Source organism: Gopherus flavomarginatus, chromosome 3 (assembly GCF_025201925.1).
Source record: "Gopherus flavomarginatus isolate rGopFla2 chromosome 3, rGopFla2.mat.asm, whole genome shotgun sequence".
Classification (NCBI taxonomy): Eukaryota; Metazoa; Chordata; order Testudines; family Testudinidae; genus Gopherus; species Gopherus flavomarginatus.
This window is the reverse complement of record NC_066619.1, coordinates 107,467,325-107,484,470: the sequence shown is the minus strand read 5'-3', so window position 1 is coordinate 107,484,470 and position 17,146 is coordinate 107,467,325. Positions and strand designations below refer to the sequence as shown.

The window sequence follows — 17,146 nt, the reverse complement described above, 5'->3', positions numbered from 1 at the left end:
CAAGAATATTGCTGACAACGCTGGACTCTTAGTGAGCTGTTCTGTAAACAGTCATCTTCTCCTACAATGCCTAAGCGCAATGGGGGACTAGTTTAGGATGTTGTGACAACAGGGCTGCAGGGCTTTAAAAAACTTTCGGAGGCTTGTCTCTGATCCATTATACTCTTCTAACATGCTGTTTCATTTTGTGTAATAAACAGACATTTTCTGTGTAATTCATTTGCTGAATTGATCTGCTGATGATGTTTAAGTTTCCAAACTAGTTTACCAAAACCATTTGACCTTTAGCAGAAACAGAGTAAAATGAGAATGCAGAACAGTGATTCATCCAGTAAAGAATTATTTATGTACCTCAAATATGTTTTTCATTAAAAAAAGATATTTATTTATACCATACATACTTCAAAAACAGTGTTTTTCTGTAGATATTCAGTTATTTTTGTTTTGTCTTTCAAACTTCCCATCTTGCTTGGCTCCTAACAGCTTAAGATTGTGACAGGAGTGCAGTACAGATAACACTACAAAGGTTCATATGTTGAGAAGAATTCACCTTTGTTGTTCTAACTCCCCTCTTTCAAAAACATACTGGACATGTACAAACATAAAACAGAGCAGATCTCTTCACTTAATTTGCCGAGGAAAAATATTTAAGAATTTGGGGAAAACGTGAACAAAATGTAAAATAATAAGTTAGCAAAAACTGCTTAGGGTTTTGCTGTACATATTTCTTGTCTGACACACTAGACTTTTCATATAGTTTCTATGGAATCCACAGATGTTTTCAGTCTTTTCTCGCTGTACATTACTAAAGAGTGACCAGAAGCTCGCCTTAAACAACACATCCCAATAGAAGCATGTTTTCAGTCTCTTTAGAAGGATTTACATTTTTTTTAAAATTTTATTTTCTACAAATGGAAACGCTGCATGATCTGTTAAGTCTTACTTTTGGAATACTGAAATGTACAATGAATCCTAAAGGGAAAGGATCCACATAAACCGTTTCCTCTGGCAAATTTAACAGGCGTGAGTGCGCATGTGGACAAGATGATCAAAATGTACAGCAAATCAAAACAACCTTAAGCTGAAACAAAAGAGCATTTCTGACTCTCAGCGTAACAAGAGAAATGTTCTAAGCCATTAAATACAGAAAAGGAATACATTGTCTTTAAGTGAGCATTGTATGCTGAATTATTCCTCGGCTTAAAAAAAAAGTCTATAACACACACCCTAATGGTTTTGGCTGTAGGCTGAACTTAAGTAAATATCATCATTCAGTCAGTATGTTGTGGTAGCTTAGGCTGCCAGCGCGGTTTACCAGCTCAAGCACCATGTGTAAACACCGGAAACAAAAAAAGATTCGGAGGGCAGCCTCTCCCTCAGTTTCTTTCAACTGCTTGTTCCCTTTCTCTCTCTCTCTCTCTCTTTCCTGGACTTACTTTCATTCTTCTCTGACGAACCATATGGGTAAAACACAAAACATTAAACACAACCATAGTTTTGGTTTTGCCTCTAATTTCTCCAAAGGGAAGGTAACCCAATAAAAAGTCCAGCATGTGTTTTCAGTGCTTCTAAGTGCTTCTGCCATTAATGTCTTTCGTTTGCTTTTATGTAACATGCCTCAATCATACTACAGCACTTTCCACCGCAAATCAGACAACTTTACAGAACAACAGAGTTAAGACTTTTTCTTTCTTTCTTTCTTTCTTTTTTTTTTTTTTTAAAGAACACAAAAGCCCAGGAGTAAGGAGCACCAGAATGGATTCACTGTATCTATTTTTGTTCTGCAGTAAGTAATTTCAGCATCTATATCCTGCAATATTATCCTTGCTCAACAAAGGAAATGCCTCCACTGATTCACACCACATAATTCTGTTTTCCTTTTATGTAATGTAACATATAAGAAATAAAGATGCACTGTTGATTCTAATAATATTTGACATTTGAAAAAAGCACCAAGTGTTCTTTATGTTTTTCTTCCCCTAGCATTTTTCTCTTAGCCAAAAACTCAGCCTCTGGTTACAGTGAGTAACTGGTTATATTTTCTTTTCTGAAAACTTGTGCAAAGTTGGCACTTTTGTATTAACACTAAACACTAATACTTTTTGTTTGGCATTCATGCCCCATACTGACCAAACCACTTTTATCTAAGTGTTGTTTTTTTTTTTTAAAGACACTTACTGAAAATATGGCAATAGTTTAAGGGAAAAAAAAGCATGGATATTATTACACATCCCCTTGTAGTGTATGAAAAAAGTGCATGACTGGATTTATGTAATAGTACAAGACAAAAAGCTGTATCAGATCAGGTACTGTAAAGCATGCCAGCCCCTCTGTATTACTTATATATAGCAGGTAGTTAAAACAAGACCGTGTTTCTTTTAAAAATGTGCATTAAAGCGAACATAAATTGAATAGAGCTAGCCAGCACTACTTTTTTCTGCATATCTAACAGCTGGATGTAACTGTAAAAATTAAAAAAAAAAAAAAAAAAAGAGAGAGAGAGAGTTAAACCACCATCAATACAATTGTTTTACATCATAGGCCTCTCAAGGCTCAATATATATACAAGTGTAACAGCCATGCTTAGTAGAAGTTTCTCCCAAAGGCTTAAAGTACACAAAGACAACCAAGAAGTTCTTCCCCCCCCCTTCCTTTTGCTTCGTTTTTTTTTTTTTTTGCAAGCAATAATCATGGATAGAACAATTTGTCTCTTTGAAGACGACCAAGAATTTCATAACAAAACTGGGGCTAATTGCAAGTTTTTGTGGTTTTTGTTGAGGGTATTTCACCCCCAGTTAAAGACTCCATCCCTTCTTAACCTTCTCCTGCCCCTACCCCAAACCCAACAAAGGAAAATGAAAACAAACAAACAAAAGCACCTGGTGTTTTTCTTTCATTAAAAAAGAAAAAGATATATATATATATATATACATATACATCTCTCTCTGTGTGTGTGTATATGTATATATACACACACACACGCACACACATATATAATATATATATATATATATATATATATATAGACTGTATATGGCAGTTCAAACATGATAGGCCCTCCGTGAGAGCTGGCATTTGCGTGTCCATCTTTAAACTAATCTACTGAAGTGAAGGGAATGTTTTTATGTAGGTTAGGGTTCTGACTGTGCCGATTTCGGCTGCGGACAGAGGAAAACATCATGTTGCACCCAGGGACTTTGCACTTGTGCATTTCTCGCAAGTGCACCGTTTTATAGTGCACCCTGAGGGTCCCCTTGTTGCTGTACATTTTGTGGCAAATGTTACACATTATCCCACCGTTGCTCACTGGAACATTGTTGAACATGAGGGATCCTTGAAGGTCGGAACCCATACCTACACCTATGGCAGGGGTGTCCATTTTGTGTGCAGATTCCCCACTGTCACTCGCCCCATCAACGTCATCCAGGAGAATCCCCTCATCGCTGCCTGCATCAGATTCTCTTGAGGAATGGATACTGCTGCTAGACTGGATGCTGGAGGTGGTGCTCAAGTCTAGGACCATGTAGTCTTCAGACATGCCCCTTCCATATCCATTCATGTGGGAATCCTCAGTACCAGCTGGTGAGGAGGTGTCTTCCCTTATGTCAAGCCCCATTTGATGCTGGGTGCCATAGATCTTCACCAAAAATTCATCACGGAGGTCCTTACTAAGAGAGGGCTGCGAGGTGTCCAGTCCCATGTCATCCAGTTCTTTGGTCAACAGTTTACGGTGCAGGTTTATGTTAGCACTGTGCCTGGGAAAAGAAGAGGGAAGGGAAGAAAGAGAAAAAATGTACAGCATTTTTCATTAAAAGTATAGTTGCCAAGCATGAAACATACATTTCTGATTTAGCAATCATTTAAAATGCAACGCTATTGCTGTCTTTGGTTTCTTGAAAATCCAATCATTCTTATAATGGAGAGGAGGAATATGTAACTAAATGGCAAATACAAAACAAGGTAAACAAAAACCTCTTCCAACAAACAAACAAAAACATAACCCACCCTACTTTTTTTTTTCCCACTACCACCCACCATCATTAGCCTCAGCAGTGGCTGTAGCCTTTATGTTTCCGGTAGAAAGCATACTTCAGCCAAATAAACAATGTGACATACTGTTTTTGATTCTTGAAACGGGGTTTTCAGAAACAGTAATTCAAGGAAGGAAAAAAAACAAACAAACCCTGGAAAATCAAAAACAACAGTACAGGAGAAGCACAAGAGTAAGACAACTGGGTGATATGTAGTCACAGGTCCTGATTGTGATCTCACTAAAACTGGTGTAAATCACAAATCAAAGGAGTATAAGGGTGATCAGAATCAGGCCCAGATGAAAACACTTATGGGGATTAGGAGCATAAGTCCCAATGAAAGTCAATTCGGGCTTGTCTACACAGTGTGGCAATGTACATCAGAGGGATGTAAATTTAAGAGCTTTCTAAAGGGTTGTGCTATAAGTGCCCTGTGTAGACCCTGCTGACAAACAAAGCCCATTTATGTAGTACTGTTTCAAACGGGACTATACCAACGCACACTAGGTATCTCTTGAGTGCCTCAGCAGGGTCTACACACAGGGAAGTTAGAACACAACATTTCAGAGCCTCTACAATTTACAGCCCTCTAGTGTTCACTGCTGCACTGTGAAGAAAAGCCAGTAGATGTTTTTAAAAATCTCACTCAAAGTCATCTGGTCCATCCTCCTGTCAGAACAGGGTGATTGTTCTCCAAAGTATATTTCCTAGTGCTTGGTCCAGTGCAACTTGAAATGACTCAAGCAATAGAATTTCCTGTAAAAATTATGGATGAATGCACAGGGCTTTGGCATCAATCCATTAAAACACTTAAGCGCATGCTTAGCTTTAAGCATGAAATCAGTGGGACTATTCCAGAGTATCTGGAAAAGCTCCAACTGACTTCAGTGGGCTTTGGATCAGGCCCCAAGAGCTTAAAGTTAAGCATGTTCTCAAGTGCTTTGCTGGATCGGGATCTTATCTTCAAGAATTAAGGATCCATATATGCAATGAAACACAAGAATTCATCTCAGTAATTGTGAAATATAGTCTCCTATTTTAAACATTGAATTTTACTCTCCATTTTTTATATAAGCCTTTTAGATATTCTATAGATTTTAAGCACAGTAGAACTTCACTGATTTGCACAAATGACTGGAAAACTTTTAAAATTAGTGAGTAAACCAACAAACGATAAAAATATCAAAACACTTCATCACAGAAAGTATGTTTGGTAAATGTTTCATTTTAACTACAATAATACAAAATAAAGTTTTAGTAATTATAAGACCTCACATTAGAGTACTCTGGTTTTGAACCATTGCTAAGAGGTAGGATCAGACTGATATTTTGAGCGGACAATGTTTGGAATTTCACATTTGTGACATAAGAATTAGTGAAGTTCCACTGCTTAACATTTTCAGTCTGCAAGCTAAGGACATGAACCTACAATTTACAACATGCAGGCTCACCAGGTCTGCCTGCTCATTATAAATTGAAGATCAGAATCTGAACGTGGGGAGAGGGAGAGAGAGAGGATTTATCAATGGAATAGCATAATACGCAAAAAGGTAAAAAGTACTGGATACAAAATTGGATAAGAGGGAACATAATGACCCAATGTTCTCTGTACTTTTGGGTCCTAGAGTAACATCAAAAGAAAAAATTAAAAGTCAGATATGGGCAGTATTTCCTAACTGGAAATGTTATTTTTAGAAAACCCACAAGAGCATATCTCTCAACCAGCTGAAGTCCCAAATATGACACAGTAACTTAGTATGGGTCATAAGACAAATACTAATACAGAAATGTTAAAATGATGTGGGGTTAATTTATTTAATTTTCTATCAACTTTTTCATGATTCATAATGTCTGTTGTACATAATTTACAGTAATAAATGTGAGAAGTTAGAGATGGAAATGATCAAACCCATTCTCCTGCAAGTGAAGGTTACTGTTCTCAGACTGAGGATGGATTGGATGTCAAACTGATACTGCACTTCATTTTATTCCAACTAGATCTGCACAAGATGTAGGTAAATTTGGGTCCAAAATGGAGCTCTCATAATGAGAGAGAGTTGAGAGGTATGTCCAAGGGTAAAGAAAAGTGGAAAGCATTTATCGTTCTATTCCCATGTGGGAAACACACTTTTCACACAAGCAAATATAGTACCATTGCTTTTTGTAGGCACAGAAGTGTATTATTCACATCCCCACACTGCACTTACGAAGGCTGAGCTTACCTTGTGATAAGATCAGCTTTCTAATCTTTTGCTAAATCGAGATCACAAAAGAGAAAGAGAGAGAGAGAAAGAGAGAGAGAAAGAGAGAGAGAACAAATTCACATTCCAATCCAGACATATCTGGTTTAAAAAATTAACAAAATCTTAAAACGATAAAATACAGGTTAAAAAAAGTCTTGACTGTGAGATCATTTTCTGTCAGCCATCAGCTCACTTACACTGCTGTCGTGGTGGATATTGGATCAGCCACACAATCCAAAATCATAAATCAAATTAGACAAAGCAAATTCACATCATCATCCACAAATGAGCTCTAAACAGATGCAAGCAGTGTGTACAGACATGAATGATAAACAGAAGTTGTCCCTATAGTCCCTGCTTCAACACAGTTATTTCTTGCCTTTCCAGTGTCAGATGGTAGATGACTCCAAGTGGAAGTTGCTAAGCATGGCATAGGAAATGCTTACTGTGAAAGCCTATATATGCTGACAAGCAGCTATGGTATCACCAAAGTTATTGCATGAGTGTAAAAGCATCGTTGTGCTTATCAAAATAACAGCTAACTGCAAACTCCTGAAATGCTCTTCTGGATTTATTTCTTACCATTTCTCCTACTCCTTTCCCCAACCCTTAATTTCACCACTAAAAAGAATATGGGAATGTGCTGCCATGTAAAACTGGCTGGGTTAACTGTAGCTGTCTGTTGTTTCTCACACATCTGCATTTACTATTTCCTTGAGTCGCTGCTAGGAAAACAGCAGCCAGATGTGTAGTGAAAATAACTTCAAAATTCATTGAATGAAGAGATAACAATAAATTAACATGGTTAAAAAGGATGCTCTGAGACCCCCAAATGGACATATGCCTTCCTGAGGATGATCTGTGAAAAGATGCAACCCCACTGATGCTATGATAGGGCAAGATGCCTCCGTGATTCAATTCTCACTTGCAGCAGTGGCAATCAGTAATCTAATTAATCTATGTACCAGCCCTTAATATCTGTCAGCTAAACGATGTGCAGAAATGTGTGGACAAGTTCTGGCACTCTGTTCAGCAGTGTCCCTTTTCCGCTGTCAGCAGTACTGTTGGCTTTTCCTAATATAATTACATTGACTTTTATTCAATTAAGTGCCATCCCTAGCTTAAAAAAACCCTACTTTATCAATAGATTCAGGTGTAATGCAATAATAAAGATGAACTCATGGCAGTGCATTAGCTCTGCTGTTCATAACTTTGGAACGTAAGTTCATTCATAGCAGTCGATTTCCATTATGCAACCACAGTTCAAAAGAATTGATTATTTTACATTTATTTCTTAATCTATTTGACTTGTGTTTAATAATTCTCCTAAATATTATATGCAAAAATATTCCACGAAGGATTGGAGGACCGCACTGAGGGGAAAAACCTGCATTCATTTGGACACTGTGGGTTTGAAATTTTGCATTGAAACCAAAGCCATAGAGGTTAAAGCTCCATTAGAATTTGGAATATTCTGTATTGAAGTTGCCAGCCACTCAGATTGTCGGGGGTGAATGATTGGTAGCATAGGAAAGGGGAGAAAATGAGTTCACATTACACTGGAGGATGATTCTACATTCCTTCCTTTTCCTGTCCAGTGCATTAAGAACATGGCAGTGTGCTGCAAGATCCCAACTCAGGACAGCACTTAAGAAGATGCTTGAGTGGCGTCCTGAACAGAGATGCTTTCCTGAACAAGGGCCTTAGTGTTTCCAGAGCTTCAATGGCAAAGAAAGTCTGGTGACCCGGATGTCTGTGTGCATTAGGACAGCTGAGGATACAGGACCTGAGGCAGAAGGAAGGTATGAAAGCGAAGAGGAGAGCCCAAAGGAAGAGAGGCCTTGAAGAAACTAGCAGCATAAAAAGGGAGAAGGCCAGGAAGCAGGAAGGCACTAGTATTAATAGCTAAAAGAGAGTGGGGCTTGGAAGCAAAACTAAGTGTGTTGAAAGCCATGGTGAAGGGCATTTTACAAATTTGGAATGGCGTGTATGAGCAGAGGCAGTGCTCTGAAAGCACAGAGCATAACCAGAAAGAGAGAGAAAGGAATAAGCAGAGCCCTAAAATTCTTGTCGCTATCACCCTCTGTCTTCAACGGTGCAACTTCTTCCTCTTTGGCTTCCCTGTCACCTATATCAACCCTCACAAAGAAGCTGCTGCTATTTTTATCTTCCTTAACTGCAGCTCGGATCACATCACTACCCCTTGTAAATCTCTCCAGTGGGTCCACCCCTTGCACCACATCCGGTTCAGGCTTCTTATCCTGACCTTCAAGATCTTTCACAACTCTGCCCCCCTTGCTTATCTACTCTCAACTCTTAGCATGTTAACCTCTGCTTCTGCAACATGCAAGCCTTTGAGTGCCACCTGTTTAACCGATCCTCCCCAAAATACCTGTGCTTTCTTCCATATCATCCTTTATGCATGAAATGCTTTCCCTGAACTGATTGGTATGGTTGCTACCCACTCCTCCTTCACACATCTTCTCACGACACATTTTTACTACAATGTCTGCAAAAAAGTGAACCATGTCCATTGGCTAGGTTGAAAGGCAGTTTGGGATAGTTAGTATTTATTTATGAAATTATATAACTAAAATAAATACAAATGGCAAATGTATGTGTGTGTAGAAAAATCATATATAAACTGAGCATAGCAGATTTGTCTCTCTCTCCTTTCATCATTTGTATGCTCCTTGACTTCTTAGATAGCTTTTCAGGGCAGGGACAATGTTTGCTCCTACATTTGTACATCACCTACCGAAACGGGGCCCTGATCCTGATCAGGACCTTTGGGTGTTGCTATAACATAAATATTAAATAAAAGGAATTAGAAAGCTAAAGATCTGAACAGAGAAATACAAGGTCAAAGAACATCACCAAAGGACAGATACCAATCAATTGTAGAGATTGGGTCTACCCAATCTCAGGCAAGGAGGAAGAATGAGGGGTTGTGGACCTGAGATTTTTAAAAACATTTCTATATTAAAAAGTGTACTTGTATCTGCTTAGCTAATAGACATTTCCATTTTGAATATTTTTTCCCTGTAAAAAGGGATTTCCCCCCCCAAAAAAAATATGTTGTACAATGCTGTTTACAGTAGCAAAAGTGTTTTACCGAAGTTTTAATCATTTTATGAAGCCCATAATGGCTCTAGTTTTTTCAGGTAATTAATATTCTTCTTCCATACAGCTATTCATGAATTAGCCATATGGTGAGAAGAAGAGTGTGGACAAATTCTCACCAGAGGGAAGTTCTGCAGTCTAAACTCAACAATCTTAAGAATGAATCGGTACCGCTAAAAAGATGATGATGATGATAAAGATGAAATCTGTGGCTGCAGATAGGCAGGGAAGTTATCAGACTTCCCAATTCACCTTTTTTTCCTGTCAGACTGTAAGTTCTGTGACAACCCTCAGCTGTATTGACTATGGATAGTTATCTTATATGATTGTGATGCCACTTGTAATTTTCTCCCTTCATTCTGAAATTTCAGTAAAATATTCTTCCATAAATAAAATGCACTGTATGTTCCACCCCACCTACTACTACCCAGCTTCACTTGCGAGAGATGAACATCATGAGATCACTTGCGAGAGATGAACATCAACAAAAGAAAGGGGATTATAAGTCTAAGAAATATGGTCAATTAAATGCACATGCCATTTATACAGCTCATAAATCCAGTCTGGTACTCTTCAGCAGTTCCTTTCAACGCTTGCCAATGAGTCTGATTCTGCCAATTTACTATTTGTTGGAAAGAAAAATGTAATGACTGTTTTATTTTAGTTTATTTTTATTTAGTATGAATGTTTTTTATTTTTATTTTTTTAAGAGAGAGGGAATTAATAATATAGGGGGAAATTCACCTTTGTGTAGAGGCTTGATACAAAGCCTATGCACCACTTAGGTCCAATCCAAGAGTGCCCGTCTGCACTGCGACAAAGTTCACCCTTAGTGGACATTTGAACATTGGGGAAATTGGATTGTGCAGCTTGGAAAGTGAATGCTCTTTTTATCCAAAAACTAGGTATTGTGCAAAGCCGCCACCTAACTTCTTCAATGGAAGCAGACAATGCTCAATAGCTTGCAGCACTGGGCCTTGACTCTTTGGACAGCTTTGCTTTAAATTACTGTAAGTGATCCCGACATTAAGTAACGTGATAAAAAAATATTTGTAGAATTATTACATTAAAACACAACATAAAAAAAATCCCTCCTGCTTCCAGGCAATAGTACTAATCAATCACCTATAACCAGAAAGTGGCTAATATTTTATTATGAAACCTGAAACCATACAACATTCAGCCGACATGGGGTTTCATTACTCCACAAAAACTGAGCACAGATTTGTCAGAATGTTTGCTACGATTTGCAAACACTTCCTAGAAGCTAGAGATAGAAATGATCTACCTGGTCTTCCAGACCATTTTTTTTTTTTTGCCGGTGCTATTCAACTCATCTCCCCTGGGGACATGTTCCTATGCCTTGCCAGCCAAGCACTGAGATTTCCACTGTTCCTTTAGGTCAGAGGCTTTCAAACTCTGGGGCGCACCTCCTTTGGAATGTTTGGGGCAGGGGGAGGGGCGAGCAGCAACGCCAGGCAGCTTGGGCTTCAGACCCATGCAACGTGGCTTGGGGAGGGAGCGCCATGACTAAGCTCTTTTTGTCTGGGTTGGGCAGGGGAGACAACCAAAGTTTTTATCTCAAATGGGTGACTCAGCTCAAAAAGTTTGAAAACTGCTGCTCTCGGAAAACTTTTTCCCATAGCTGCCTACAGCTCACTAGAATTTTTTTCTGTTATTCAGCTTAAATTTTTCCTTTGTACCACCCCATTTGTACTAGTTATAGTCCCTTAGCTCACCATAAATAATTCCTCTCACTCTTTGTTGGTGTGAACAAATATGGGCCAAGTTCCATAGGGATCCTCTTTGCCCCAGAGGTTACAAATGAAGATTTATGGTTTTGTTTAAAAATTGGCAATTTCATGTGATTTTGATCCCAAACAAGGCAATAAATTGTAGCTTTGCCTGAATTTCACTTTCAGTTTCCATGTTTATTTGAGCCTGAAATGCAAAACAAAGCCCAGAATATGCGAACATATGCTAAGCCAATTTTTTCTTTCTCAAAATCTCTGCACACTGAAAATGCTGAGTTTCATACAGCTAAAATCAAAGCATGAGAAGTAAAAGCTTGGCTAAACGTAACAATGTGCATAGTTATGAGAGAAGGTCTTTGCTTTAACTCTGATGTTTCTTTAAGAAGGAAGTAGTAAACATTTCCCCCTATTTACTTTAAAAACGAATGAGAAAATAGTTCCTAGAACTTAGTAAGTATTGGAATCTGGTTAAGAAATGGTTTTTTCCATTTGCAGTTCTAATTTTCCTACTTTCTAAGTTGCTCTTCAATACTATCTGGCTGTCCTACATACAAAAAAAATATCCCTCCATCCATCCAAGCCAACATAACATAGGTCTGAAACACACTAAAATCATGGCTCCATTGAAGTCAAAGGTAAAACTCCCATTAACTTCAATGGGGCCAGGATTTCACACAAACGTTTTCAGTTTTAAGCAGATTCTGTTTTCTTCTTATCTGATCGTGCTTAATGTGCCTTGGGTTTGGGTTTGGTTTGGTTTGAAATATTGGCAATTTTAATATGAGGAGCCCAGGCAATAACATTGATTCTTGAGGCTTTAAAAATCTGAAAATATTAACCTTTCATAGGAAGAAAATCCAAAAGGTAAAATACAGTTCAGCACCTATTAAAAAAAAAAAAAAGTAAAGAAGTGCTTATTAAATGCAGGAAATGAAGGACAAGCAAGTTCTCGCAAATTAAAAATGTGGAACCCAGTCATTTCAATCCCTTTCAATATGAAACAAATCATTCACACTGGTCACGAAGACAGCTCCCGCTACACTCAAATTATTCGCTTGAAGATAAACTCCAACCAAACTCTTTAGGGGTTTAACTAATTTACTGCACAGATACGGCACGTCTGTTGTAATAACAGGTAGGATGTATTGGGGTCGACCATTTATCAGAATTAGACTTCTTTTCTCAATTCGCAGTGAATTATGCTGCCTACACTGCTCCTCTTTCTCAGAGCTTGCCATCCCCTTATGGCTCCTAATGTGGCAGGCAAACAAAATTGACAGTCTCATCTTGTCAACAAGGGGTGATTCTCCTGAGAAGCCATTTGACTTTGCAGAGGAAGCAATGTATTAATGTGCCTGTCCCAGGAATGTTAATCATCTTCAATCTCCCCATAACTTTGACATGAACGAAATCACCAAATTTGTTCACTAAATGAATCGTAATATGCTAATAAGAGAGCATGACAAATATGGTAAAGCCAAACAGATGGTTTGTTTACTCCACTTTGCAACTTTATAAATGTTGTAACTCTGAAGATGTTAGTGAGAATTATTGGTTTGTTGGCAGAGGCAAACATGCCTTTTGCATACTTAATCCAGAGCTAGAGTCAAAAAACAATTTGTCATCACTGTGGAATGCATAAAAAATGTAAATGTTGAGATGGTATTTTGGAAGGGAGGATGGCTGACTATGTGAGTGGATGCTCAGGTTAAATATGGAATTGATATTTGACTACAATGTTCTCTTCTCATATGAGGTTTTAGTAAAATCTGACAGGTTTAGGATTCTTGAAAGGCGCAATAATTCAGTACATACCTGTTGAGGTGTTAGTGAGACGATCCTTACGGAATGAACAGAATTACACTTTCACAACAGCTGTGTGTGCTCAGAAGCATCAAGGTCATGTCGCACTCTTAATATATTACTATTGTTGCCCATTAAAGATCAGAAGATATTACAAATGAAAAGCATAACCACTGGAATATTTGCCAGAGTTACTCAGAAATGATATAAGTTCATTGTAACACTTCAACCTCACACTTTATTTGCCAGCTGCCTGGAAGCAGAGTATCATTACAAAATAGCCAGCGCTCTTGTCTAATATCTGGATTGTGAAGAAAGTTTAAAATAAAAAGATTTATCTCACGAAACATTTCCAAAATGAGCTAACTAATTATAAAAACATTACACAGCCAGAATTTAACCTCATCTGGAGCATAATCTTTCAACATGAGCTGTGGGTGCTCAGCACCATTTAGAATAAGGCCATTTGTCCTAGACTGGTACGAGAATCTACCTGAGCCTTAAGGTGAAATTCATCCCAAAGCAGAGCACGCTCCACAAGGTCCTATACACCACGTATCCACTTACCACATGTTTCACGTGGTGCTTAGGTTTTGTGCTGGCCCTCTGTGCAGAATTTCACCCTTAAAGAATACAGATTTCCTGTAGGAATTTGTTGTTCAAGTAATACATGAATTGACATTTATTTTTAAAATTATATCTTTGTAAATATTATATGATCCAAGGTTCACAATCAGTCATTTTTTCTTTACCACAGCAGGCAAAATTCAATAGGTTTGAAGGAATTTGTGCAAACAGTCTCTTCTGCTTTACATCTAACCCATGAATTCCACTTTGAATCTCAGGTTTGAGTGAATGCAAAATCTCAAAGTGAAACTCAGTCTTTCCTGAAACTAAAAATATATATATTTGTCAAGATGTTGGTGCAAAGCAACACATTAGATCAGACTTTCTTGGAAGGTTCACAAGCCTTTCAGTGATTTTATTCTGTTGTTCTTTTATTCTATTATCTTCAGTGCAGAGCCAAACCTCATGCGCTATTCACCCTGCTTTGGTTATCTAAAAATGCTGGATTTATTTATATAGAACCAGAAGAGAGATAAAACAAAATACTATGTGGAATTTCAACAGGGCTTTCCTATTAGTAATTTTACATTACTGAATAAAGTACAACTTTCAGGTCAACTGATAGCTGATTATCCTAAACAATCATACCAACTCTCTCCACTCAAACCCCAACTCCTTAGCAATGCCAATCCTCTGAGATTGTTCCATACATACCATTGTCAGTGGTTATTAAATTCTCAACTTTTTACCGAGCCACGGGAGACCACGCAAAGAGATCTAAGGGAAGTATGAGTTCAGTTTGCTGTCCAAGGATTATTTTGGAGCAAGACACATTAGCAGCCATCCCAGCCTGGCGCTTATATCTCGTTTGAAACATCTACTCATTCCTGACCAACAAAGAAAATTTCAATAAAGTACTTTTACTGGTTTAACAGCAGTGAGCTCCTGGGATTGTCAAAGTGCTCAGTCTTCTCCGAGGAGAGAAGGAATCAGCAGCTCAAATATAATTAACCTTCCATTCCCAATGCAAACTGCCACGCACAGGAGCTCTGCAGTCTATTAGTGAAGTTATAACGGCCAACAGGCAGAAGCAAAATTGGTCAAAAAGTTGGCTGCTGCTGTCATATTTTTAGAATTATGATTAATGACACTAATAATGTGGATGATTACTGATATGTGTATCTCCTGCAGTTTATCATATTGCACTGGCTGCCTACGTCCACAATAAACATGATGCTATCATTTACCTCTTTATTGAAGGCAATCCTTCTCTTGAAGGAGCACATTCTAATTACTTTGTAATGTTTTATGTCTTAAACATTTTGCAGCTCTGGACCCTGCCAACTGCTTCATGTCTGCCATTGATTAATTACAGAATGTTTAATCAAAATTTAGAACCTAATGCAGTCATTTATGAGCATGCTGCAGTGCCAAGGTAGTTAGGCTCCTGTCCCAAGTTTGGAGAGTGGTAGGTTCAAAATGAAATCCCAGAAATGTTCCAGGTGCCAAAGAGTTTTTTTTTTTTTTTTTTACCTTTGATGTTTTGAGTTTGCCAGTCCTAACACTGTTGACAAATGGAAGGTTTATCTACCTAGCCGGTAGGTTTTTTGTTTGTTCATTCTGATTGCCTTTTTTTTAAATGCCTTGATTTTTCCCTTTATGCCTTTGTTGGTGGAGTGGCCTCCCAGCTCCACTGCAAGCTTTCCTTGCGGCAAGAGCCCTTGCAAATGCCAGTCAAGAGAGCATAGTTTTGAAGTGGTTAAACAAGTGAAAAATAATTTGCAGGGACAAATACATAAGTTTTTTTTAATGTGGATTTTTATGGTACTGTCATACAACCATTCACCGTTGAAGTTAAGTGTTTTTTTAATACCATTACTGAACTGCTGAAATGGATGCTAATATAGCTTGGAGTGCTAATGTCAAGTCCTGGTAATAAAAAAGACAGACTGCTGAATGAAATAATTTCAAGTAAAAAATAGAACAAAAGTGCTCTCGCTCTCGCTTTCCACTTTTATTGAATTGGGACTGACTGAGCCAATTGCTTTAGAAGTCTGTAAAACACAATTACTAGTGAGCTGACTGACCCAGCAGTGCCCCCTCTGTGACAGAACAGACTAAAAAGGCTGCAGAATTAGTGCTGCTCCCATATCTGGCTATCAGACCTGAGAGACTTACTACTGAGGATCTACTGTCCTCTATGGCAGCACCTGCATCAGCTACATGCATCTGCTTCTTAAATCAAGGGCCCATCTTACCTTCTCACAGTAGACCTGATTTCTCTCCCTCTTCATTGTATTTTTAGATACATATCTATCAGTACAACTATATCAACTATCTACATCAGTAGATAGATAGTTTTTTGTTTTTACATGTTGTGTGCCAGACACAAAGGCAATAGTTAAGATTTATGGGCAGCAAAAGTAACTGTCTTCCATTTGTATTTTCAGCCGTAAACAGACAATGTTAAATTGTTTTTTATTGTGGCATACAAAGAAAAGGTGTGTGTGTGAGAGAGAAGTACTGAATTGAAAGTGGGAAAAAAAATTTCTTTTAGTTACTAAAGTAACTAATAAAGTTTGTAAAGTACTTAGTCAAGATCACTAATGCTTAAAAGTACCAGCTTTTTACCAGGAATTTACAATTTGTGTTTTAGGTTATACAGTTTGGCAACAACAAAAAAGAAGATGAAAACAAAATGACATTAAAAAAAACCCCATATCCTCAACCCAATTCCACCTCTTATCTCTCTCCCCCTCCATCCCAAATGCTTTATATTTATATACATATACACCAAAGTCCTTTTTTATTCATAGCGTACATTTTTGACAAACACAAAACTCTTTCATTTCTCTTCCATGTTCATTTATATGAAGCTTGTAGGTGCCTTATGGCAAAAATGTTAAATTATTTCTTAGGCAGTGTCTTTAAGGAATGCTTTTTAGGGCAAGCTTAAATATGAAATGAGCTCTTAATTAAAAAAAAAAATTTCTTAGCACAAGGCAAAGTGCTCATGTAAAAGATGATGCCGGGAACTAGGAGGCACAAGTTAAAGCTCCAGGATTTCATTAGAGGGCATATTGGATTTGGAACTTACAGCAACTAAAACACACTGATTATTATTAAAATGGCAACATACACACCGTCACCGTCACCACACAATGGTATCTGATACCACAACATTTCCTGGCATCCCATAGATCCTGGTGTGGTCACTATTGTGTAAAAGTTGACTTTTTAATTGTTGCTACTGTATGTGAACATACATTGGGTGGTCTCCAGGCTAGTTCCCTATGGACACTGGGGACCCACGTCACAAACACTCCACATAACTTGGCACACTAGGCAATCTTTATTGAAGAGAAGCTCAGGATTGAAAAAGCTGTAGGTCAGGATTAAGGATTAAGAGCTGGGTTGGTTTTTTTTTGGAAACTTGCACTTACGCTGCATATTCTTCCCTTGACACAGTCATATATGTAATTTTCATAGACAATTATGAGAGTTAAACATATAGAGCAGAGCAGAGCAGGACAGGGCCAGCCCTAGACCAAATGGTGCCCCAGGTGAGGAATGTCTTCGACGCCCCCTCCATATGTTAAACATTTGAATACCTTATCTTTTACTG

The 17,146-nt window shown here is 38.0% G+C and overlaps 1 protein-coding gene across 2 annotated transcripts in view; it reads right to left on the bottom strand.

Moving 5' to 3' along the window:
* Window positions 1–3,077: 3,077 nt before the first annotated feature.
* Window positions 3,078–17,146, bottom strand: part of BNC2 (basonuclin 2) — a 364,384-nt gene continuing 350,315 nt past the window's right edge. For both annotated transcript variants that reach the window (XM_050944150.1, XM_050944151.1), the window contains one exon: window positions 3,078–3,755. In XM_050944150.1, the coding sequence (XP_050800107.1) occupies window positions 3,095–3,755 (661 nt within the window). In that variant the 3' untranslated portion in view covers window positions 3,078–3,094. The remainder of the gene's footprint in view (window positions 3,756–17,146) is intronic.